A 26,817-nucleotide genomic window follows, 5' to 3' on the forward strand; every position below is an offset into this window, starting at 1 on the left:
TACAGCCATACCACAGCAAATAAATAAATATAGTTTGAAATATTCAAGTTAGACACAGATTGTGAAAGGTTCCCTACCAATGGATATGATTAATTAGGTTACTTAAGGTCGCAAGAAACATATATTCTCAGGCTATGTACGTTGGTGGGGACTTATCGTAATGACCTGGGCAAGTACCAGGCTAATAGCGTGTATTCATTCAGCCTCTCTGGTCCTCCCATAATTGGAACTTCAGTTAGGATTATCCCCCTTCCTCCACTCTAATTAAGTCTAATGCCAGTGTTTCCCATATAAGTAAATGGTATATCACTTATACATTTGCTCAGGGCAGAAACTTGAAGCTATCCTGACTCGTTCCTCTCTCAATCTCATACTGTAGATATCAGCGGTCAATCAGCAATCCTGTAAGCACTACATTCAAAGTATATTTCTCAGACGTTCATCATTTCTTACTGCTATAGTCTTCTAATTTCCCTACTTCCACTCTTATCCTTCCCATCCACTCTAATAATCTGTTCACACAGTAACCAAAGTGATCCTTTAAAAAGATACAAATCAAATGTGTTCAAAACTTTATAAAAGTCTAACATCCTATTTAGAACAACATACAGAGGTTTTACAGAGCTGTGCATGATTTTGTTCGTGGCTTCTCCAGATTTATTTTCTATTCTTTCTCACTCACAAGCTCCTTAATACCTCGATCTCCTATGTTTTAAGTATATTAAGAATATCTATGCCTCAAGGGCTTTGCATCTGCTCTTCCTTTTATCTGGAACACTCTTCCTCCAGATGTTCCTGGAGCTTGCTCCTTACTTCAGGTCACCTCTTCTGTGAAGCCTTCCCTGAGCACTCTAAATGAAATACCAACCCTTCCATCACTGTATCCTTATGCTATTTTACTTTTCTTAATAACACTTATTTCCTGATTATAATTTGTCTCCTATTTGTACTTTTTTTTGTTTGTTCACTGATACGTTCAGGAATCTAGAAGTTCCTAAGATAGAGTAAGCACCCAGTAAATATTTGTTGAATGAAAGAATAGATGAATAAATGCTAACAGCATCACCTTGGAAGCATCCTACATCAGAGGAATAGCCTTGCCAAAAGGACTAGACTACTTCGTTGCTGTCAAGAAATATGAAGAGTGTGAGATTTAACCCTAGCTAGCAAGTTATATGAATGCTGCCAGAAGACATAAGACTGCTAGGTCAGAGACAAAGGACTGTTACTCACAGCACAATAGAGTAGCATGAGCTTCATGTTTGTGTCAGTTCCCCTTGCTTCCCAAGTCCCATGGGGGTGGTGCTAAGCTGCTCAGGTGAATATTGCACACTCAGTGGGTTTGCATCCCAATATTGGAACCCTGAGTTTTGGGGAACCCCAGTCTTTTATAATGGGCGATAATCCTGCCTGACTTTTGCCAGGGAGGGACACAGTGTCTTTGTTATACTCGTTAACTAAACAAACCTAACTTCAAAGGAGAGATACTGTATCTTTCAAGGGTTTCCCTATTCACACATCTTTGAAAAGATAGTCTGAAGCAAAGGCAGATAGTACCTCTACTCACTGTATCTGCAGAAGTGAGACCCATGGAGAATTGTCACCTAACACTAGTTTAGGTTTTTCCCTCTAGCAGTGCTTAAACAGGTATTGTCAGTGTTTGTCTTTGGTTCATTTTCTATGCTTCCGTGGACTACTTAAATCCTTTTGATGGATTAGGTACATTCTTTCAAACTGCTAGTGCTCTCAGTCAGGTTTTAGTTAAATCTAATAGGCCTGGAGGCCATTATAGTCCTTTTACTCAATTTCGCTTACTTTCAAGTTCCTGGAGGTCATTTCACTGCAGATGAATAAGACCACATGTATTATGGTCTTACAATCAAAGGTTTATGATGTATTTAATACATAGAAAATAATACATGTAATGAATACCTGAGAAAGCAAAAAACTTTTAAAAAAGAGCACCTCCAATCCTGTTCCCTTGCCTTCATCCTAGAGGTGACCTTTACCTTGGACTGTGTTTGCTTATTAGCATTCTTATGCTTTTCTTGGTAATTCTACCACTTCTTTTTCTTCTGCCAGTAGATATTTTAGTTGTTTCCATATTTTTGATATTAGGCATACTGCTAGTACAAACTTTCTTGCCCCTCAGCTATTCTTGTGCAAGAGTTTCTTTAGGGTGTACAGAAATGGGCCTTTGATATTGATGTGCTATAAAAAGGCTCTTGGGCAAATTAGTCTATAAGATTCATGTGTTCTGTGACTATAAGAGAGATATTTTGAGCATTTGAGAGGTTAGAAAAATAACGCTGAATATTCCATTACAAACTAATTTTAACTATATACTCTTATATAACTTGTTATTGAGTAATAAAATTTTCAGTGACACTTCTTTTTGAATTTTATTTTTGGCCAGTATCTCCTAGTTTATGGTGGTTTTTCACTCTTTTTATGGTGTTTTGGTGAACAGATGTTCCAGAATTTAATACAATTGAATTTATCATTCTTTTCATGGTGGTGTTTTTAAAAACTCCTCCCCACCCTTATCTGAAAGATTTTTCTCTTGATTTTATTCTAAAAGTTTTGCAGTTTTGTTCGTAAAACAAACTGATTTTTGTTCCACTTTTATTTTTTCCATATGGATTACTGATTGTTAACAGCACCACTTATTGGATCCTTCCCCCTACTGATAGGCAGTGCCATATCTGTCATATATCAGGTTTCTGTTTCTGGTCTCTCTTATCTGTTGGTCTGTTTGTCCTGGCACCAGTGCCACTTGTCTTCTTTACTATAGGATGTTTTAACTCTATAGCAAGTCTTAATATCTGTAGAGCAAGTGCATCTACCACTTTTTTCTTCTTCTCTTTTTTGTTGGTAGGTGGGGGAGCTGTTTACTCTTCCACAGAATTTAGAATTAGCTTGGGACTTCCCCAGTGATCCAGTGGTTAAGACTCCACCTTCCAGTGCAGGGGGTGTGGGTTCAATCCCTGGTTGGGGAACTAGGATCCCACATGCCATGGGGTGTGGCCAAAAAAAAAAAATTAGAATTAGCTTATCAAGTTTGTTGAAAAATCCATCTGCAGTCTGTATTTGAATTGCACTGAATCTGTATATTAGTTTGGGGAAGAATTTAGCCTTCTTTTCCATGAATATATAATATATTCTTCTATTTAGCTCATCTATAGTGCTCAATAAAGCTTTGTATTTTCTTCATGAAAAGATATCATATATCTTTTAAAAGAGTGGATATATGGGACTTCCCTGGTGGCACAGTGGTTAAGAATCCGCCTGCCAATGCAGGGAACACAGGTTCGAGCCCTGGTCCAGGAAGATCCCACATGCCTCAGAGCAGCTAAGCCTGTGCACCACAACCACTGAGCCTGCGCTCTAGAGCTTGCGAGCCACAACTACTGAGCCCACAGGCCACAACTACTGAAGCCTGCGCGCTCAGAACCCGTGCTCCGTAACAAGAGAGGCCACCGCAGTGAGAAGCCCACACACCACGATTAAGAGTGGCCCCTGCTCGCCGCAACTAAAGAGAGCCTGCGCACAGCAACAAAGACCCAAAATGAGTCAAAAATACACTTTAAAAAGAAAGTGGATATATGTATATGTGTAACTGATTCACTTTGCTGTACATGTGAAACTAACACACATTGTAAGTCAATTATACTCCAATAAAAATTTAAAAAAAAAAAAACATTGGAGAGGTTATAATCATGCAAAAGTAATCCAGCCTGTGCCCTAGAGCCCACGAGCCACAACTACTGAAGCCCAAGCACCTAGAGCCTATGCTCCACAACAGGAGAAGCCACCACAATGAGAAGCCTGCGCACTGCAAAGAAGAGTAACACAAGCTCACCGCCACTGGAGAAAGCCTGCATGCAGCAGTGAAGACCCAATGCAGCCAAAAATAAAGATCTTTAAAAAAAAAAAAAAGTAATCCAGAAATCTTACTTCATCCCACATCAGTCCTTTAGTCCTACAACATACTTAAAATTGAAATACTTCTGTTTCTCTTTATGTTCCTACCATGTGATTAAAGTGCTAATGAAAGTAAAATTCAAAACTGCAGGAAACAAGGCCAGGAATGAGTAACCTCTTTAGTCATTAACTATTTTTATTAAACTTTCTTTCCTGTTTAAGACACTACTAATACTGAGTAGGTGGTTCGAGTTGGATATATCCATTTAAATTGCTTTTTGAATTGAAGCATACAAACTTTTTAATCCAGCATTTTTACTTTTAGCAATTTCTGATACAGATACACTTGGACATGTGTATTAAAGATAAATATGTATAAGGATAATTTATGCAGTATTGTTTGTAACAGCAAAAGGTGGGGAAAAGCCTATATATATATATAAATCAGACTAGTTAAATTAAGTCATCCATTCAATGGAATACTAAGCTGCCATTAAAAGAATTAGGTAAAGCTATATGTATAAACACGTATGCACACTTGCATGTGTGTGTAAATTAAATATGTGGCCAAAAAGTGGTAAGTACCACCTGAGTGGTACATTTGTTACAGTTGGTGAACCTACATTGATACATCATATAATCACCCAAAGTGCATAGTTTACAGTAGGGTTCATTCTTGGTGTTGTGCATTCTGTGGATTTGGACAAATATATAATGATATGTGTCCATCATTATAGTATCATATAGACTTTTTTCACTGACCTAAAAATCCTCTGTTCTCTGCCTGTTCTTCCCTCCTTACCTCTCCCTTCTCCCAAACACAGATCCTGGCAACCACTGATCTTTTTACTGTCTCCATAGTTTTATCTTTACCAGAATGTCATATAGTTGAAATCATACAGTATGTAACCTTTCACTTAGTAATATGCACGTAAGGTTTTTTCATGTCTTTTTTTTTTCAATACTGAGAAATATTCCATTGTCTGGATATACCACTGTTTGTGTATCCATTGAGCCTACTGAATAGATAAACAGACTTAGTTTCTTCCAAGTTTTAGCAATTATAAATAAGGCTGCTGTAAACATTTGTGTGCAGGTTTTTGTGTGGACATGTTTTTGATTCCCTCGGGTAAATACCAAGGAGTACAATTGCTGGATCATATGGGAAGAGTATGCTTAGTTTTATAAGAAACTGCCAAATTGTTTTCCCAAGTGGCTGTACCATTTTGCATTCCCATCAGTAATGAATGAGGTTTCCTGTTGCTCCGTGTCCTCCCCAGCACTTGGTGTTGTCAGTGTTCTGGATATTGGCCATGCTACTGGGTGTGTAGTGGTATCTCGTATTTTTAACTTGCATTTCCCTGGTGACTTATGGCGTGGAGCATCTTTTAATATGCTGATTTGCCATCTGTATATCTTCCTTGGGGAAGTGTCTGTTGAGGTCCTTGGCACATTTTTAAATCAGGTTGTTTATTTTCTTATTGTTGCTTTTTTAATAGTTCTTTGTATATTTAATCTAAAGAAGAAACCTATGAATGAAAAATATGACACATATAAAGAAAAAAAGAGGTTTTTGTACATTATAGGTATCAGTCCTTTATCAGGTATCTTTTACAATATTTTCTCTTACTCTGTGATTTGTCTTCTCAATTCTCTTGACATTTTATTTTTCAGAGTAGATGTTTTTAATTTTAATGAGGCCCAGCTTATCAATGCTTTCTTTCATGAATCTTTGATATATCTTAAAAGTCACTGCCATAACCAAAGTCATCTATTCTGTTCCATTGACCTATTTTTTTTTTTTGCTGGTACCACACCGTCTTTCTTAGTGTAGCTTTATAGAAGATCTTGAAGTCAGATAATGTCAGTCCTCTAACTTTTATTCTCCCTCAGTACTGTGTTGGGTATTCTGGGTCTTTTGCCTGTCTATGTAAACTTTAGAACCATTTTGTTAATACCCACAAAATAACTTGCTGGGATATTAATTGGGATTGCATTGAATCTATAGGCCAGCTGGGGAAAAACTGACATGTGACAGCCTTGAATCTTCCAATTTACAAACATGGATTATCTGTATTTATTTCTTTGATTTCATTCATCAGAGTTTGATAGTTTTCCTCATACAGATCTTGTACGTATTTTGTTAGATTTATGCATTAAGTATTTCATTTGAGGGGATGCTAACGTAAATGGTTTTTAATTTCAAATTCCGCTTCTGGTTTGTTTGTTTTTGCCGCACCGTATAGCATGTGGAATCTTAGTTCCCTGACCAGGAATCAAACCTTTGCCCCCTGCAGTGGAAGCACAGAGTCTTAACCCCTGGACCACCAGGGAAATCCCTTGTTCATTGTTGGTTTATAGAAAAGTGATTGTCTTTTGTGTATAAGCCTTGTATCCTGCAACTTTACTATAAATCATTTATTAGATGCAGGAGTTATTTTGTTGATTTTTTCAAATTTTCTATATAGATGATCATGTCATCTGTGAACATGGACAGCTTTATTTCTTCTCAATCTGTATACTGTTTATGTCTTTTTCTTGTCTTACTTCATTAGCTAGAAATTCCAGTATGATGTTGAAAAGGAATGGTGAGAGAAGGGACATCCTTGCCTCCTTGTACCTGATCTTAGTGGGAAAACTAAAAGTTTCTCACCATTAATTATATTAGTTTCAGGGTTTCTGTACATATTCTTTATAAGTTGAAGAAGTTCTCCACTGTTCCCAATTTACAGAGTTTTTATCATGAATGGGTGTTGGATTTTGTCAAATACTTTTTCACAATATATCGATAAGATCATGTGATTTGATGTGTTACATTAGTAGATATTTTAATGTTAAACCAGCCTTGCATAGTGGGGTTGAATCCACTTTGTCATGATGTATAATTCTTTCTATACATTGTTGGATTCAATGAGCTAATATTTTGTTGAGGATTTTTGCATCAGTGTTTATTTGAGATGTCTGTATTTTTGTTTTCCTTTTTGGTAATGTTTTTGTCTGGTTTTAGGATTAAGATAATGCTGACCTCTTGGAATGAGTTAGGAAGTATTTTCTGTTTTCTATCTTCTGAAAGAGATTGGAGAGAATTGGTGTAATTTCTTACTTAAAGTTTTGTAGTATTCACCAGTAAACCCCAGCTGGATCTGTGTGCTTTCTATTTTGGAAGGTTATTAATTATCCATTCAACTTCTTTAATAGATATAGACCTATTCAGATTGTTTTCTTCTTCTTGTGTGAGTTTTGGCAGATTGTGCCTTTCAAGGAATAGATACATTTCATCTAGGTTATCAGATTAGTGGATGTAGAGTTGTTCATAGCATTCCTTTATTATCCTTTTAAATGTTCGTGGAATCTGTAGTGATACCTCCTCTTTCCTTTCTGATAGTTAGTGATTTGTGTCCTCTTTTTTTTTCTCTTAGTTGTCCTGACTAGAGGCTTATCAGTTTTGCGGATCTTTTTAAAGAACCAGCTTTTGGTTTAATTAATATTCTCTGTTGATTTCCTGTTTTCAGTTTCATTGATTTCTACTCTAATTCTTATTATTTCTTTTCCTTGCTGTGGATTGAATCTTTTCCTAGTTTTCTAAGGTAGAAACTTATATTACTGATTTTAGATATTCTTTCCTAATATATTTAATGCTATAAATTTCCCTCTATGCACTACTACTGCTGTATCCCACAACATTTGATAAGTTGTGTTTTCATTTCTATTTATTTCAAAATAATTTTTAATTTCTATTGATATTTCTTCTTTGACCCGTGCGTTATTTAGAAGTGTGTTGTTTAACTTCCACTTATTTGGTGATTTTCCAGATATCCTTCTGTTACTGACTTATACGTTAATTCCTTCGTAGTCTAAATGGACATTGTATGATTTCTACTCTTTTAAATTTGTTAAGGTTTGTTTTATGTTCAAGAATGTGGTCTATCTTGCTTAAGGTTCCATGTAAGCTTGCAAAAATGTGTATTCTGCTGCTGTTGGATGAAGTAGTCTTCAGATGTCAATTATATCCACTTGATTGAAGGTGTTGTTTAGTTCACCTGTGTCCTTACTGATTCTCTGCTTGCTGAATCTGTTCATTTCTTTATTGTTTTTTAGCATCTTTATTGGAGTATAATTGCTTTACAATGTTGTGTTAGTTTCTGCTGTATAACAAAATGAATCAGTTATATGTATACATATATCCCCATATCCCCTCCCTCTTACACCTCCCTCCCACCCTCCCTATCCCACACCTCTAGGTGGTCAGAGCACCGAGCTGATCTCCCTGTGCTATGCAGCTGCTTCCCACTAGCTACCTGTTTTACCTTTGGTAGTGTATATATGTCAGTGCTACTCTTTTACTTCATCCCAGCTTATCCTACCCACTCCCCAGGTCCTCAAGTCCATTCTCTATGTCTGTGTCTTTATTCCTGTCCTGCCCCTATGTTCATGAGAAGCACTTTTTTTTTTTAGGTTCCATATATATGTGTTAGCATACGGTATTTGTTTTTCTCTTTCTGAGTTATTTCACTCTGTATGACAGACTCTAGGTCCATCCACCTCACTGCAAATAACTCAATTTCATTTCTTTTTATAGCCAAGTAATTCTCCATTATATATATGTGCCACATCTTCTTTATCCATTCATCTGTCGACAGACACTTAGGTTGCTTCCATTTCCTGGCTATTGTAAATAGAGCTGCAATGAACATTGTGGTACGTGTCTCCTTTTGAATTATGGTTTTCTCAGGGTATACGCCCAGTAGTGGGATTACTGGATCATATGGTAATTCTATTTTTAGTTTTTTAAGGAACCTCCAAACTGTTCTCTAGTGGCTATATCAATTTACATTCCCACCAACAGTGCAAGAGGGTTCCCATTTCTCCACACCCTCTCCAGCATTTATTGTTTGGAGATTTTTGGATGATGGCCATTCTCACCGGTGTGAGGTGATACCTCATTGTGGTTTTGATTTGCATTTCTCTAATGATTAGTGATGTTGAGCATCCTTTTATGTGTTTGTTACAGGCAATCTGTGTATCTTCTTTGGAGAAATGTCTATTTAGGTCTGCCCATTTTTGGATTGGGTTGTTTGTTTTTTTGATATTGAGCTGCATGAGCTGCTTGTATATTTTGGAGATTAATCCTTTGTCAATTGCTTCATTTGCAAATATTTTCTCCCATTCTGAGGGTTGTCTTTTCGTCTTGTTTATGGTTCCCTTTGCTGTGCAAAAGCTTTTAAGTTTCATTAGGTCCCATTTGATCATTTCTGTTTTTACTTCCATTTCTCTAGGAGGTGGGTCAAAAAGGATCTTGCTGTGATTTATGTCATAGAGTGTTCTGCCTATGTTTCCCTCTAAGAGTTTTATAGTGTCTGGCCTTACATTTAGGTCTTTAATCCATTTTGAGTTTATTTTTGTGTATGGTGTTAGGGAGTGTTCTAATTTCATTCTTTTACATGTAGCTGTCCAGTTTTACCAGCACCACTTATTGAAGAGGCTGTCTTTTCTCTATTGTTTATCCTTGCCTCCTTTATCAAAGATAAGGTGACCATGTGTGCATGGATTTCTCTGGGCTTTCTATCCTGTTCAGTTGATCTATATTTCTGTTTTTGAGCCAGTACCAACCATACTGTCTTGATTACTGTACCTTTGAAGTATAGTGTGAAGTCAGGGAGCCTGATTCCTCCAGCTCCATTTTTCTTTCTCAGGATTGCTTTGGCTGTTTGGGGTCTTTTGTGTTTCCATACATATTGTAAAATTTTTTGTTCTAGTTCGGTGAAAAATGCCATTGGTAGCTTGCTAGGGATTACATTTAATCTGTAGATTGCTTTGGGTAGTAGTATAGTCATTTTCACAAGGTTGATTCTTCCAATCCAAGAACATGGTATATCTCTCCAGCTGTTTGTATCCTCTTTAATTTCTTTCATCAGTGTCTTACAGTTTTCTGCATACAGGTCTTTTGTCTCCTTAGGTAGGTTTATTCCTAGGTATTTTACTCTCTTTGTTGCAGTGGTAAATGGGATTGTTTCCTTAATTTCTTTTTCAGATTTTTCATCATTAGTCTATAGGTATGCAAGAGATTTCTGTGCATTAATTTTGTATCCTGTTACTTTACCAAATCCATTGATTATCTCTGATAGTTTTCTGGTAGCATCTTTAGGATTCTCTGTGTATACTTTCATTTCATCTGCAAACAGTGACAGTTTTACTTCTTCTTTTCCAATTTTGATTCCTTTTATTTCTTTTTCTTCTCTGATTGCTGTGGCTGAAACTTCCGAAACCATGTTGAATAATAGTGGTGAGAGTAGGCAACCTTGTCTTGTTCCTGATCTTAGAGGAAATGGTTTCAGTTTTTCACCATTGAGAATGATGTTGGCTGTGGGTTTGTCATATATAGCCTTTATTATGTTGAGGTAGGTTCCCTCTATGCCCACTTTCTGGAGAGTTTTTATCATAAATGGGTTTTGAATTTTTGTCAAAAGCTTTTTCTGCATCTATTGAGATGATCATACTGTTTTTATCCTCAGTTTGTTAATATGGTGTATCACATTGATCGATTTGCGTATATTGAAGAATCCTTGCGTTCCTGTCATAAACCCCACTTGATCATGGTGTATGGTCCTTTTAACGTGCTGTTGGATTCTGTTTGCTAGTATTTTGTTGAGGATTTTTGCATCTATGTTCATCAGTGATATTGGCCTGCAGTTTTCTTTCTTTGTGACATCTTTGTCTGGTTTTGGTATCAGGGTGATTGTGGCCTTGTAGGATGAATTTGGGAGTGTTCCCCCCTCTGCTATGTCTTGGAAGAGTGTGAGAAGGGTGGGTGTTAGCTCTTCTCTAAATGTTTAATAGAATTCACCTGTGAAGCTGTCTGGTCCTGGGCTTTTGTTTGTTGGAAGATTCTTAATCAGTTTCAGTTTCAGTACTTGTGATTGGTCTCTTCGTATTTTCTATTTCTTCCTGGCTCAGCTTCAGAAGGTTATGCTTTTCTAAGAATTTGTTCATTTCTTCCAGGTTGTCCATTTTATTGGCATATAGTTGCTTGTGGTAGTCTCTCATGATCCTTTGTATTTCTGCACTTTCAGTTGTTACTTCTCCTTTTGCATTTCTAATTCTGTTGGTTTGATTTTTCTCCCTTTTTTTCTTGATGAGTCTGGCTAATGGTTTATCAGTTTTGTTTATCTTCTCAAAGAACCAGCTTTTTTAGTTTTATTGATCTTTGCTATTGTTTCCTTCTTTTCTTTTTCATTTATTTCTGATCTGATGTTTATGATTTCTTTCCTTCTGCTAACTTTCGGGGGGATTTTTGTTCTTCTTTCTCTAATTGCTTTAGGTGTAAGTTTAGGTTTTTTATTTGAGATTTTTATTGTTTCTTGAGGTAGGATCGTATTGTTATAAACGTCTGTCTTAGAACTGCTTTTGCTGCATCCGATAGGTTTTGGGCCATCTGGTTTTCATTGTCATTTGTTTCTAGGTATTTTTTGGTTTCCTCTTTCATTTCTTCAGTGATCTCTTGGTTATTTAGTAGAGTATTGTTTAGCCTCCATGTGTTTATATTTTTTACAGTTTTTTCCCTGTAATTGATATCTCGTCTCATAGCATTGTGGTTGGAAAAGATACTTTTTACTATTTCAGTGTTCTTAAATTTACGGAGGCTTGATTTGTGAACCAAGATATGATCTATCCTGGAGAATGTTCCATGAGCAGTTAAGTAGAAACTGTATTCTGTTGTTTTTGGATGGAATGTCCTATAAATATCAATTAAGTCTATCTGGTCTAATGTGTCTTTTAAAGCTTGTGTCTCCTTTTTTATTTTCATTTTGGATGATCTGTCCTTTGGTGAAAGTGGGGTGGGTGTTAAAAGTCCCCTACTATTATTGTTACTGTTGATTCCCCCTTTTATGGCTGTTAGCATTTGCCTTATGTATTGATGTGCTCCTATGTTGGGTACATAAATATTCACAATTGTTATATCTTCTTCTTGGATTGATCCCTTGATCATTATGTAGTGTCCTTCTTTGTCTCTTGTAATAGTCTTTATTTTAAAGTCTGTTTTGTCTGATATGAGTATTGCTACGTCAGCTTTCTTTTGATTTCCATTTGCATGGAATACCTTTTTCCATCCCCTCACTTTCAGTCTGTATGTGTCCCTAGGTCTGAAGTGGTCTCTTGTAGACAGCATACATGTGGGTCTTATTTTTGTATTCATTCAGCTAGTCTGTGTCTTTTGGTGGGAACATTTAATCCTTTACATTGAAGTTAATTATCAATATGTATGTTCCTGTTACCGTTTTCTTAATTGTTTTGGGTTTGTTTTTGTAGGTCTTTTCCTTCTCTTGTGTTTCCTGCCTAGAGAAGTTCCTTTAGCATTTTTTGTAAAGCTGGTTTTGTGGTGCTGAATTCTCCTAACTTTTGCTTGTCTGTAAAGGTTTTAATTTCTCTGTTGAACCTGAATGAGATCCTTGCTGTGTAGAGTAATCTTTGTTGTAGGTTTTTCCCTTTCATCACTTTAATATGTCCTACCACTCCCTTCTGGCTTGGAGAGTTTCTGCTGAAAGATCAGCTGTTAATCTTATGGAGATTCCCTTGTATGTTATTTGTTGCTTTTCCCTTGCTGCTTTTAATATTTTTTCTTTGAATTTATTTTTTGGTAGTTTGATTAATATGTGTCTTTTCATGTTTCTCCTTGGCTTTATCCTGTATGGGACTCTCTGCACTTCCTGTACTTGATTGACTCTTTCCTTTCCCATGTTTGAAGTTTTCAACTATAATGTCTTCAAATATTTTCTCAGACCCTTTCTTTTTCTCTTCTTCTGAGACCCCTGTAATCAAATACTGGTTCATTTACTGTTGTCCCAGAGGTCTCTGAGACTGTCCTCAATTCTTTTCATTCTTTTTTCTTTATTCTGCTCTGTGGTAGTTATTTCCACTATTCCAGGTCACTTATCCGTTCTTCTGCCTCAGTTATTCTGGTATTGATTCCTTCTAGAGTATTTTTAATTTTACTTATTGTGTTGTTCATCATTCTTTGTTTGCTTTTTAGTTCTTCTAGGTCCTTGTTAAACATTTCTTGTATTTTCTCTATTCTATTTCCAAGATTTTGAATCATCTTTACTATCATTATTCTGAATTTTTTTCAGGTAGGCTGCCTATTTCCTCTTCAGTTGTTTGGTCTGGTGGGTTTTTACCTTGCTCCTTCATCTGCTGCATATTTCTCTGTTTTCTCATTTTGTTTAATTTATTGTGTTTGGGGTCTCCTTTTCACAGGCTGCAGGTTCATATTTCCTGTTATTTTTTGCTGTATGCCCCAGTGGGTGAGGTTGGTTCAGTGGCTTGTGTAGGCTTCCTGGTGGAGGGGACTGGTGCCTGTGTTCTGGTGGGTGGAGCTGTTTCTTGTCCTTCTGGTGGGCAGGGCTGCAGCTCGTTGTGTGTTTTGGAGTGTCCATGAACTTAGTATGACTTTAGGCAGCCTCTCTGCTCATGGGTGGGGTTGTGTTCCTGTCTTGCTAGTTGTTTGGCATGGGGCATCCAGCACTGGAGCTTGCTGGCCATTGGGTGGAGCTGGGTCTTAGTGTTGAGATGAAGATCTCTGAGAGAGCTCTTGTTGATTGATATTATGTGGGGCCGGGAGGTTTCTGGTTGTCCAGTGTCCTGGACTCAGTACTCCCACCATGGAGGCTCAGGCCCAACACCCAGCCAGAGTACCAAGACCCTCCCAGCCACATAACTCAGAAAAAAAAGGAAGAAAGAAAAACAACAACCACCAGAAAAATGAACAGACAGAACCCTAGGACACATGGTAAAGCAAACCCCTGGTGAAATTTCAGACCCACAGAAAATTGGGTCTGCTTCATGCGGAAGATCCAGTAGTGAGCCAGAAGAAGCCAAGAAGGATGGATTCCAGGTATGATGCAGAGATTGTAAAGTTACTTTTGGTTCTCAAGACATCAGTCTGTTCATTTCTGATAGAGAGGGATGTTGAAGTCTCCAGCTATGATAATGGGTGTATCCATTTCCTTCAGGTTCTATCAGTTTTTGCCTCACATAATTTGATGCTGTGTTGTTAAACACATACACAATGAGGATTGTTATGTCTTCTTGGGGAATTAACCCCTTTATCATTATATAATGCCTTCTTTATCACTGATAACTTTCCTTGTTTTGAAGTCTGCTCTGTCTGAAATTAATATAGGAACTCCTGCTTTCTTTTGGTTAGTATTAGTGTGTTGTGTTTTTCTCCAGCCATTTACTTTTACTCTAACAACACTAAACCACTTTACAGTGAGTGGGAGTACTTTATAATAACCATAATCCTAATTCCTCCTTCCACTTGCATCATTGCTGTCAGTCATCTTATTTTATATACATATATATGCATATGTATGTAAATATGTACATAATCATACATGATCAAGTACACTGTTGCTGTTTGTTTTTGTTTTTGGCCACGCTGCTTGGCATGCAGGACCTTAGTTCCCTGACCATGGCTCACGGGCCCAGCCGCTCCACGGCATGTGGGATCCTCCCGGACTGGGGCACCAACCCGTGTCCCCTGCATCGGCAGGCAGACTCTCAACCACTGCGCCACCAGGGAAGTCCGGAAGCATGGATTCTTAACCACTGGACCGCCGGGGAGGTCCCCCACTGTTGCTATTTTTTTGAACAAACTTCTGTTAGCTCAGTTAAGAATGAGAAAATTAAAAGTTTTATTTTATTTTCACTTATTTCTTCTTAACTGCTCTTGCATTCTCATGTAGATCCAAGTTTCTGACCTATATTATTTTCCTTCTCTCTAAAGAACCTCTGTTAACATTTCTTATAAGGCAGGTCTACCAGCAACAAATTTCCTCCATTTTCTTTTTGCTTAAGAAAGTCTTTATGTTTCTTTCACATTTTTTAATGTTTATTTTTAGATTTAATTTTTCTTTTACATGATAGCTTGTCTCTCTTAATCCCCTACCCCCATGTTGCCCCTCCCCTCTTCCCTCTACCCACTGATAACCACTAATTTGTTCTCTGTATCTGAGAGTCTGTTTCTTTTTTGTTATATTCAATAGTTTGTTGTATTTTTTAGATTTCACATGCAAGCGGTATCATAGAGTATTTTTCTTTCTCTGACTTCACTTAGTGAAATACCCTCCAAGTCCATCTGTGTTGTTGGAAATGTGAAAATTTCATTCTTTTTATGGATGAGTAATATTCCATTGTGTATGTGTGTGTGCGTGTGTGTGTTTATACACACCACGTCTTATCCATTCATCTGTTGATGGACACTTAGGTTGCTTCCATATCTTGGCAATTGTAAATAATGCTGCTATAAGCAATGGGGTGCATGTATCTTTTCAAATTAGTGTTCATGTTTCTTTCAGATATATACCCAGAAGTGGAATTGCTGGGTCATATGGTAGTTCTATTTTTAGTATTTTGAGAAACCTCCATACTCTTTTCCACAGTGGTTGCACCAATACATTCCCACCAGTCTCCTTCACTTCTGAAGGATAATTTTGCAGGGTACATAATTCTAGGTTGGCAGACTTTTTCTCTTACCACTTTAACTATTTCACTTCACTCTTCTTGCTTGCATGGTTTCTGCAAAGAAGTCAGATGTAATTACCCTTTATAAGTAAAATATTTTTTCCTCTGGCATCTTTCAGGACTTTTTTATCTTTGATTTTTTATAGTTTGAAAATGATATGCTTAGGTGCTTTTTTTTTTTTTCCCCTCCTTTTTCCTTCCCTCCATTTTCCTGCTTGCTGTTTTCTGAGCTTCTTGGATGTGTGATTGGACATCTGACATTAATTTGGGTAAATTCTCAGTCATTATTATTTCATATATTTCTTTTGTTCCTTTCGCTCTTTCTTCATCTGTTCTTTCTGTTTTGTGTATGTTACACCTTTTGTAGTTGTCCCACAGTTCTTGAATAGTCTTTTTTTTTTTTTTTTTTTTTTCAGTCTTTGTTATCTTTCCTTTCAATTTTGGAGATTTCTGTTGCTTAATCCTCAAGCTCAGAGGTTTTTTCCCTCAGCCGTGTCCAGTCTACTAAGCTCATCACAGGTATTCTTAGTACTTTTGATCTCTAGATTTTTTTGCAGGGGGAGTTATTCTTCATTAGGATTTCTATTTCTCTGCTTGCATTGCACTTTTGTTCTTGTATGCTATCTACTTTAAACATTGGAGTCTTAGCATATTAATCATAGTTGTTTTAAATTCCTAGTCTGCTGATTCCAATATCCCTGCCATATCTGGTTCTGATGCTTGTTCTGTCATTTCAAAATGTATTTTTGTCTTTTGGTATGTTTTTTTCTCATTTTTCTTGATTGCTAGACATGATGTGCTGGGTAAAAGGAACTGCTGTAAATAAGCCTTTAGTGATGTAGTGGTAAAGTGTATAGGAAGAGGAAGTATTCTATGGTTGTGATTAGGTCTCAGTCTTTTAGTCTGAGCCTTTCCCTCAGGATTGTGAATATCACAATTATTTATCCGTTTTTTCTCTCCCTTTAGGTGTGTCAGATGGTTAGAGTTGACTAATGTTGGGTATATCCCCTCCTCCAGATCAAATAGACTCTGATAATACCGCAGTAGGTCAGACCCTCCTTAACTAGTTTCTCCTGAGGACAGGCCTTGTTAAGAACAGAGTGTTCTGGCACATTTCGTAATGGTTCCTTCTCCATTCCCCTGCTGGAAGCATGTACGGCTTTTTCTGATACTTATTGTGGGAACCTGGTTGATCTCCTAGAGGTAAACTCACAAGAGTTTGGGGGCATCACAATGACTGTCCCCACCCCCAACCAGGAGTTTTTTTAACTGTCAGAGTTGTCCATCCTGAGCCTCCAGCAATTTGTCAATTACAGTTGAGATTTTTTTTTTTTTCCCCCCACCCTGGCACTGGTTTCCATGGTGATTTTCACTCATGAGTCTCTGCTCTGCTAAGCAGTGACTCCCTTTTTTTTGCTCTCTCTCTGCAGTCTTAGGGGTGGGGTTTGCCCTGTGTCCTCCTCTCCCATAGACCTAAGAGGAGTTGTGGATATTTTTTGTTGTTGTTCAGCTTTTTTACTTGTTGTTACAACAGAATGGCAGCTTCCAAGCTCCTTATATGCCAAAACAGAAACCAGAAGTCTGTATTACTTTTTAAATTAAATTTTAAATGTATAAGGAAAGACCTAAGTTTAAATAATAAGTAGGATGACTCAAGTAATGCTTTTTGTTAAAACCATTTTGAAAACCCTTACTGCTAATAGATTATGAAGTTTTGGAATACACATTATATATAGTTTTATTAAAAATAAGGAATGCATTCTTTTGTCACTTAAGTAGAAATTGTTTGTATTTTAGATAATGTTCAGTCATCCAGGCCTAGACATTCAGGGCAGAAGTATAGAATACGTACAGCGGCAAATACCCAAGGAATGTGGAAGCCTAAAGTCCCAAAATAAGGTAAGTAATCTTAGTTTTATCTTCTGATTTGGAATGTAACTAATTAACATGTAAGTGAAATTTTCCATTCTTTCTAATTCTCCATATAGTTGAGTTGTACTAGAATTGTTTTTTAGTGTATAAATTTTCCATTTGTTTATATATACTTCTAAACCCCATTACTTAAATTCCCTCCAAATTTCTGGTTTGAGTCTGGGGGATTGTCAGTATACTTATCACCAGTAGGAATCGTATGTTGTAATATAATGGTCTGCATCCATCACTCCACCTTTAGTCCAGACGTGGAGTTTTTTTAGCCACAATTCCAAATATATGGGGAATAGAAGTCTGCCCCAACGTGGATTCATGTGCTTACTTATAAAGTAGTCACTGTGTCCAGGGACTGGCACTAGAAGATATAAATGTGACTACTAGAAGCCCACTTATATGGGTGAAGGGAAGCGTCATTTTGATTTATGCCTGAAAAATTTACTTTTCTCCCTGGCCTCAAGGAAACAGGCTACCCAGAAGGATGAGAGAGTGTGATGTGTTTTAAGTCATTTTCAGAGACTTGTATAGCCAACCTATGAACACGTATGTCTTTGTATTAGTTTGCCAGGGCTGTCATAACAAAATACCACAGACAGAGTGGCTTAAACAACAAACATTTATTTGCTCACAGTTCTGGAAACTGGAAGTCCCAGTTCAAGGTGTTGATGCATTTGGTTTCTTCTGTGGCCTTTCTCCTTGGCTTGCCAATGGTCACCTTCTGGCTGTGTTTTTTTTCCTCTGTGCACCCACATCTCTGGTCTCTCTCTCTCTCTTTCTGTCCAAATTTCTTCTTCTTATAAGGATACCAATCAAATTGGATTAAGGCCTACCCTAAGGGCCTTATATTTTAATCACCTTTTTAAAAGGCCCTATTTCCAAATGCAGTCATATTCTGACATACTGGGATTGGGGCATCAACATATGGATTTGGGGGGACGCAATTCAGCCTATAACGTTCCACCCTCTGGTCCCTCTTCTCACATGCAAAATACATTCACCCCATCACAACACCCCAAAAAACTTAACCCTTTCTAACATCACCTCTAGGTCCCAAGTCTCATCTAACTCAAGTGTAAGTGAACTCAAAGTTTGATTCATCCTGAGGCAGAATTCCTCTGGGCTCATGAGGGAGGTGGCCCCATCCCCTTGGCCATCAGTGATAGCATCTTCCTGAGAATTTTCTTGCTCTTCAACTTCTGGTTCATTTTTGTTTTAAAAATTACTATTTCAATTAATCACTTCCTTCTCATATTGTAGTATAAGCAGCAAGGAGGAACTAGGCTGCACCCTCAGCACTTTGCTTGTAAATTTGTGCTAAATATCCAAGTCCATCACTCGCAAATTCTACCTTCCACAAGAGACTAGAATACAATTCACCCGCATTCTTTGCCACTTTATAACAAGGATCAACTTTCCTCTGGTGTCAACAGTATGTTCCTCATTTCCATCCAAGCCCTCACCAGAAGCACCTTTAATGTTCTTATTTCTACCAAGTCTCTTCAAAGCTACCTAGCCTTTTTATAACATGCACCTCAAAACTCTTTCAGCCCCTACCCATTACCCAGTTCCAAAGGCACTGCCACATTTTTAGATGTTTGTTAGCACAACATCCTACACCTTGGTGCTAAAATCTGTATGAGTCAGGGTTCTCCAGAGAAACAGAACCAACAAGAGAGAGATATATATATAAAGAGAAAGAGACTTATTTTAAGGAATTGGCTCATGTGATGGTAGAGGTACATATTCAAAATCTGCAGGGTAGGCTGTCAGGCTTGAGACCTAGGGAAGAGCTGTAGTCTGTATCCAAAGGCAGACTGCTGGTAGAATTCTTTCTTGTTCCAGCAAGGTCAGTCTTTGTACTAATAAAGCCTTCAACTGATTGGATGAAAGCCACCTACATCATGGAGGATAATCTACTACACTTATGGTCTACCCATTGAAATGTTTATCTCGTCCAAGAAACATCTTCACTTAAACATGTAAAATAATGTTAGCCAAATATCTGGGCACTGTGGCCCAGCCAAGTTGGCACATAAAATTAACCTTCACAGTCATTATTGCAATTTTCATCTCTTTCCTTTTTAGGTCCCTTTGAAATCAATCCGACATGTCAGCTTTCAAGATGAGGATGAGATTGTCAGAATAAACCCTCGCGATATCTTAATACGTCGCTATGCAGACTACAGACATCCTGACATGTGGAAAAGTGACTTGGAGAGAGATGATACTGACTCCAGTATTCAGTTTTCTAAACCAGACAGTAAAAAATCAGACTATCTGTACTCTTGTGGGGATGAGACTAAGTTAAGTTCACTCAAAGACTCTGTGGTATTTAAGACACAGCCTTCCTCATTAAAATTTAAGAAGTCAAAACGAAGAAAAGAAGATGGTGAACGTTCTCGCTGCGTATACTGCCAAGAAAGGTTTAATCATGAAGAAAATGGCAGGGGAAAATGTCAGGATGCTCCAGACCCTATTAAAAGATGCATATATCAAGTTAGTTGCATGCTCTGTGCAGAGAGCATGTTGTATCATTGTATGTCAGACTCAGAGGGAGATTTTTCTGATCCCTGTTCATGTGACACTAGCGATGACAAGTTCTGCTTACGATGGTTAGCCCTAGTAGCTTTGTCTTTCATTGTACCATGTATGTGCTGCTACGTCCCTTTGAGAATGTGCCATCGTTGTGGTGAGGCGTGTGGGTGCTGTGGTGGGAAACATAAAGCTGCTGGATGAAAGCATCCAGTGCCAAAATGAGCTTAAAATCTTTGTGTCCAGGAATTAGCTAACTTGGATTTGTGGAAGCTTTTGGCAAGCATTATGAAATCTTGCCTGGTATCATTGGGGCCACACGTGGAGGAAGCAGAACTCATCAGTTCTTGGCATTTCACAAATGCTAGCCATGCCTAACTTTTTCCCTGGAGTGCATGGCATGTTTTGTTGCAGGTTCTAAAGAATATTTGCAAAAGGAAACCATTTCTGGTTATTGGCTATATAAAGTGAGCATAAATATGATCCAACTAAAAGGGGTTAATTTTTTGGCATTTTTGTATATTTATGCATTATGTGATGGGACTTTTAAAGGTTTGAATTCATTAAGATATAAACTTAAAGTGCACTAGGGGACAGTTGATTTCAATCTAAAAAAAGTTAACACTTGGGAACTGTAAGAAGTAAAACAAGTGCAACTAAATCATTTATTAGTTGTTTTTTGAAAGCAGTTTTATGTATAAATAACAAATGTTTATATTTAACTAAATATAAGGTACGAGTTATTACATATTAAACTTTTCCTCCCCTTCCTAGTTCTGAAGTAGATGTACATATATCTACTGTCACATTCCATTATATTTTGAATATTTTACTTATCTAGTTAATAACATTTTGGTTCCATGTGAATGATTTGATATTTTCATTGTCATTTCCCTTTGGCTACAGTTTATATTGAGTTATATCTGTACATTCTGGTAATCTAAAATCCTTAAAAAATATTCTAATAGCCTTGAGTGACCAACTTTTTTTTAAAGCACAGATGTAATTGTCTAATGTTATGATGGGAACATAACACTTATTTTTATATAAAAAGAGACTGAGTAAACATTATAGAAAAAAGTAAGGTTTTGGGTTGTTGTTTTGTTTTTTGTGGTATTCAACCAGCAAGTTGTTTTCTTTCAGAGTTTCCTCCTTCAAAAAATTATATTGCATTTACAAATGTTTTACAAGGTGAAAAGTGTAACTGGATAGTTAGAGTAAGTAAAACAGTTTCCTCCTGAGATTTCCACTTATCATTCTGCTAAACCAGAATATGTTCAGCTGTGTTACTAACTTTTTAGCTTAATTCTCAGTGCTTATTATCACATAACAATGATAACTTTTCTCAGTTGCATTTTATTTTATTTAAACTGGCCAAAAGCAAAATTATTTTATGTAAAGGATGTGCTAAACTATCCCAAGAAAGTATTTAATCCAGTATTGTGAATGAAATATCTTGTACGTATAAATTTATTTCTTTTGCAGAGCATCGTCTTACTGGATGTTTTATTTACAAAGTAGTTGGATAAATGTTCTAGCAAATTGTTTGAAGTACTTTGGGGTCAAATTGTCTTTTTTTTTTTTTTTTTTTTAAGTGTTACATTAAAACTCTAACCAAGTAAGGGGTTCCTTAAGAACATTCCCTTAAAGGGAAAAGTTGAGAAGTGTGCCTTTTTTTAATGGCTTGAAGTTTCAGAAGTGATAAAAATTAAAATCACACTACTGTTAGAAGCTCATTTTCTATGCAGGTTTTTAAATGTCATTTATGTAATCATTCTTTTTACATATCACACTTAAGCTTGTGTTAGCTTTCTTCTTTTGCCCCAGATCAAACTGAACAATGTATATAACACTATCTGTCTGTAAAATACTTTTTTTAAGAAAGCATTTATATTTATATGACAGCTTGAACTGACAACATTGTGTATATAGATCATCTTAAAGTATTATTTCACATTGAAAAGAAGAAAAATATATTGATAACTATAGATGTTATGAAGAAGAGGTTATTTCTAGTTTTGTACTAAAAATTAATTGGATGAGCTAAGTCCAAAACATGATACCGTAGCAGCAGTTTTAAGTCTTATTTTTACTGTTTATATATTTGGAAGCTGCTACACCAGATGATCTTCATCCCTGAAGTTTTCAGCTAAACTTGGTTTCCTAGAATAGACTGTTAACTTTCAAAATTACTTTTTATTGGTAAAATGGAAATACTGGTTTTCCTTGTGAATAATTTTCGTATTTGTAAGTGCTGAGTTTATAATTCAGGTTTGATCAGGTGTGAACAACTGAAGAAAATAACTTGCTGGCTATATAGGAAAATGCTGTGGAAATGAACTGTGTATATACTTCTGGGAAGAACAAATTTAATCATTTCTTCTGTTGAGCACTAATCAGTATAGTGCAACTCCTGGTCCTGTACTGTATTTTATATGCAACATATATGCTTTAATATTTTAATGTTTGTGCATTAATATTTTCAATTTGTTTAACCACTTTGCTGCTAAGATTTTTCCGTCCCATCCCCATTTTTCCTTTACAGTTTTAAACAAGTTTCTTCATTAAAAGCTATGGTCATGAAATGGTTTTTATTTTACCTTGGATCTTTATAGTTTAACACACCCAGGTTCCAAATCAGTCTAGAAGACTAACTGATAATATAATGTTACCTGAATCCCTATGTGGAAATTTTCTCTTGAGTAAATTAGAATTCTTATGTGAATTCTTAGGTTAAATTTCTCATTCTTAAACGTTTATAGGTATATTCAGGAACATTTTCTTGTTCTGCATACAGATTTGGCACTGCCAATTGGCTTGTCCTCTAAAACCTTTCTCTTTGGTTTTAATCTGGTAGTAGAAGCAAATGGCTAAACAAAACTGCTTAAGTAATAGTAAATATTGAAAATGAAATCATCTAGATGGCATGACAAGAAAGACTTTTCATCTGATGGCTTGTTCAGAATTGATAATCCTTAAATGATTTGTCTCCTGAGTTGACAGGGGAGTCATTTGATTTCGGAAGAAATATGAGGTATGTAACTTCAGCACCACCTACTGGATGATTTATAGACCATACGTGAGGTGGCAATTGGGATCTGACAGGATTCATTCATCATTACTACCAGTAAAGGGCTATTTAAGTGGTGGCCACCTCCAAATGGAGAAAGCAGGAATAAGAAATATCTCAAAGGAACTGTAAAACCAATCTTTTCCCTAATGTGTCTTGTTGAAAGATTTTAAGCACTTTTTTCTTACATATCCTGTTTTAAAATATTTATCGATATTTGGAACTGGCAATCAAACTTAATGTGCCGAAGCATTTATAGAACCAATTCTTTCAACTTGCAAAAGCCATTACCAAAATGGTATTCTTACTTTTCCTCCCATTACCAGTCAGGGAGAATTTTTTAGAAAAAATAAACATCACTGTATTTCATCATGACAACTTCAGAGAGTGTGTGTGTCTCTGGGATAATGTTGGGCAGGGGTTAAAATTTAAAGGGGGAAACTTAAAACTACCTATTTTCATTGGTTATTCAGCAGTGCCTAAAATGAACTTTTGAAGTAATACAAATGCACTTTCAATTCATGTGTATAGTGCCATCTGATATCTTGGGTAAGTCTTGTCTTTTCTTTTTCTCTCCCCAGCCCCCCCTTAAAGGAACACTACAGAGATGTTTCTTAATACCTATAGGTCTCAGAAATACAGGAAATACGTACTTTCCTCCAGATTTAAAGAATCTTAAGGATGTTTATTTTGTTGAAATTTACTTTAGGTTTTGTGATACACTTTGGAATATGTGTTTAAGATTGGGTTTTTTATTTTAGCCTAAAGATATATTAAACAAGTATAACATTTTTCTACATGAAACTTTGAAAACTTTAGTTACCTGGAAAACATAGATTCTTAACTAAATATTCTTATTCTTAATTTGATTTCCAAGATCACATTTCTAAGTATAAGGGGAAGCACTAGAAACTTGCATCATTGTTACACTTAAAAAAAAAAAATTGGTCTGTACTCCACAATAATAGCACCGTAAGGTGTTTTGCAGTAAGTCAAAACAAAGAAATCACAACCTGAGATAATTTATATAAACCAAAAAATAAGGTGGGGGAGGCTTTAAGTTATTAAGGTACTGTTTGCCTAGCAGCCAGGTGGTTATAAAACTTTGATATGCTTTGAAACACTGATGTTAGCCATTGTTCCTGAAAGCTCCTTAAATTGCATAAGTTGCTAGTTTTGAAATTTTTCAAGAATAATCTAGTTGAAAAGCCTTTGTATTAAAGATACACATAGAGATTTTTTGTGAACATTGCCAGTATGTAGTATCATTTGCTTTCTATTTTTGACCTCAAAAGTGCCTCACTTGTATATTATTTCCATTAAAAGCTTGACTGCATTCTTTCCAATAAGCAATGAAAAATTGTTTAACTCATGTCATAATGTATCTCCTTAGATATAGTTGACTAGCTTGATAGTTTTGGATATATAATGTAAATACGCATATATAAGTTTGTAACTGTTTTTGTTACATCATACCCATGTAATTGGACATATCAGATGATATCATAAGAATTTGTTTTAATTACCTGATTAAACCTATCATGAAATATAAAAGGACTTTTTCTTACTCTTCTAGAGATAACAGACTATCACATAAGAGATAATAATTACTAAGGCAGCAGTAGTAGAAATGGAAGCTTTTGATCATAATTTTTTAAGGTGTATTTTTAACCAAAAGGTCATGTATAGTTCATTTTAATGACTTATTTATTCACCCTTGATTGTATCCAGATTTTTTTTTATAGTTTGTTACCTGATACATTATTTGGTTTGGGAACATGTTACAACGAAGTCTGGATTAACTGCCTTAAATGATGTGTGGGAAATTTTTAACCCACTACTCTTACTCTTTTTTTTTTTTTTTTTGGTGTCAGAGTTTCAGAGTTTCACTTAACTTGTAATATAAGCAAAATTAATCTAAATGAAAAATTATTAGGACAGTACTCAAAAATCATAATGTATTTCAACACCAGAATAACTTTTGAATTACTTATATTACAGTTGTATTTATTTGAAAAATCAAGAATTAACTGTTTATACCTTTACCATGAATTATGAAATGTTAGTCTTATGTGTTTATTTACAGGTTTTCAGAAATTTACTTTATGTTCTTCACATCAAGTTAATACCCACAGTAAGTAGAATAGTTTTTACACGAGAGAAATTGAAACTAGGGTTTCTGCTTGGCTGTCAATATAGTGTCATGCACACAGTAGTCCTTAAAAAACATCAGCATTAATAATATGGAAGTTGGAGTCAACTTTAAAACCAACTACTCTAAGATTTGCAGTTTTAGAGGTATCCTTAAAATAATGGCTAAAAAAATGTATAATAAAAGTCTAACAAAATCATAGTTGAAATGGTGTTTTCTTTTGTCTAGCAGTCTTTATTTTATGTTTTTAAATGATCACTTACAGTCCTCAAATAACCATATAATGTAAGTATTATCCTCATTTTACTTAAAGAAGAGGTTTAGGTTTCAAGAGGTTAAAAACTATCCCCAAGATCACATTAGAGGTATCGGGATTGAACCAAATTGTCTTACTCCAAAGCCCATGCTTTTAGTCACAATGCAGTTTTGTGTTTCGTTATAAGAGTCACAGATGTACTTCATAGAATAATCATTGTTCTGTTAAAATGAAATTTTATTTAAGTTGAACAGTATGATTATTCTGTGAAGTACAAAGCCTTTAAAGACAAAGCCTGTCTTTAAACCAGAGTTGCATTTAGTATCAGGGCTGCTACTTACACACGTGTCAGATTGATGAGTTTACTGTCCCCACTTCTCAAACTTAGAAATAATACAATAACCAAGAGTCTGTGTACAGTTTGGAAAGAAGTAGGACAGGAAGAATTCCAGAATTTCTAATACTGAAGTAAGATTCTTTCTGGATGATAAAACTGAGACCTGTTTAGCTTTCATTTCCATTACTTACTAATTTTGCATTGTCAAATTGTAAGATACTTTCTTTTAAAAATGTGATACAGGAGATCTTATGGATATTACTTGTCAAACATAAACCCCTTTTGTGCTCTCAATTTTTTTTTCTCCCCTGTTATAGGAATAATGTCTCCAACTTCTCCAAATCTATGAAGAGAAGAATTCATGGAGAAGAAATTTCAATAGTGTATTATAATTCATTTTTATATTCTTACCAAGAATGACCAGCAAGCTTAAATGTGTGTCTTTCATCAGTAGAGGAATCCACAGTGTTTCACTCTCTCTTAAAATTTAAGAGAAAACAAGGTTGTATGAATGTATAAGCTCCCAGCTAGTTAATAGTTCTTGTTAAATTATCGAAGTAAAATATACGGATAGCATGAAACCCCAAAGTTCTAAGAAAGAAATAGGAATCCAAACCAAATTATTTAAGATTACTGAAAAAATTGAGTTTACTGACATTTTAGGACTGGAAGGCCCCTTAGAGATCAGTATAACACCCTTATTTTACAAATGTAGAAACAGGTCCAAAGAGGTTAAGATATTAGTGTTAAGGTCATTAACTTATATAGAAACACAGCCTGTACTTTAAACCCATACATCCAACTTCCTACAGTGCATCTCTTGCATGCATCTCAAATTCAGTAAGTCCAAAACTTATTTCCCCCATTCCTTAAACCTTTTTTCTCTTCTCTGCCTTGTTAGATGGTGATACCACTGTACATCCAGTAGTCTAAGCCAGCAACCTGGTTATTATCTTAGTTTCTCATTTTCCCTTAAGTCATCTCACACTACTGATGTTGAGGCTTAGGCATTGAATCACTTGAACATCTTTATTTTTAACAAAAGATGGTAAATATGACTGGAAGGTGAAAGTACTCTAGACTGCAACAAAATGGTG

At 36.0% G+C, this 26,817-nt stretch overlaps 1 protein-coding gene across 3 annotated transcripts in view; it reads left to right on the plus strand.

The window, feature by feature from the left end:
- The window catches only part of SPRED1 (sprouty related EVH1 domain containing 1), a 120,016-nt gene extending 94,710 nt beyond the window's left edge, over positions 1-25,306 (plus strand). For all 3 annotated transcript variants that reach the window (XM_082841246.1, XM_082841245.1, XM_082841244.1), the window contains 2 exons: positions 17,242-17,343; positions 19,459-25,306. In XM_082841246.1, the coding sequence (XP_082697372.1) occupies positions 17,242-17,343; positions 19,459-20,109 (753 nt within the window). In that variant the 3' untranslated portion in view covers positions 20,110-25,306. The remainder of the gene's footprint in view (positions 1-17,241; positions 17,344-19,458) is intronic.
- The last annotated feature ends 1,511 nt before the right edge of the window (positions 25,307-26,817 follow it).

This window comes from Leucopleurus acutus, assembly GCF_964270905.1.
Source record: "Leucopleurus acutus genome assembly, chromosome: 1".
Classification (NCBI taxonomy): domain Eukaryota; kingdom Metazoa; phylum Chordata; class Mammalia; order Artiodactyla; family Delphinidae; genus Leucopleurus; species Leucopleurus acutus.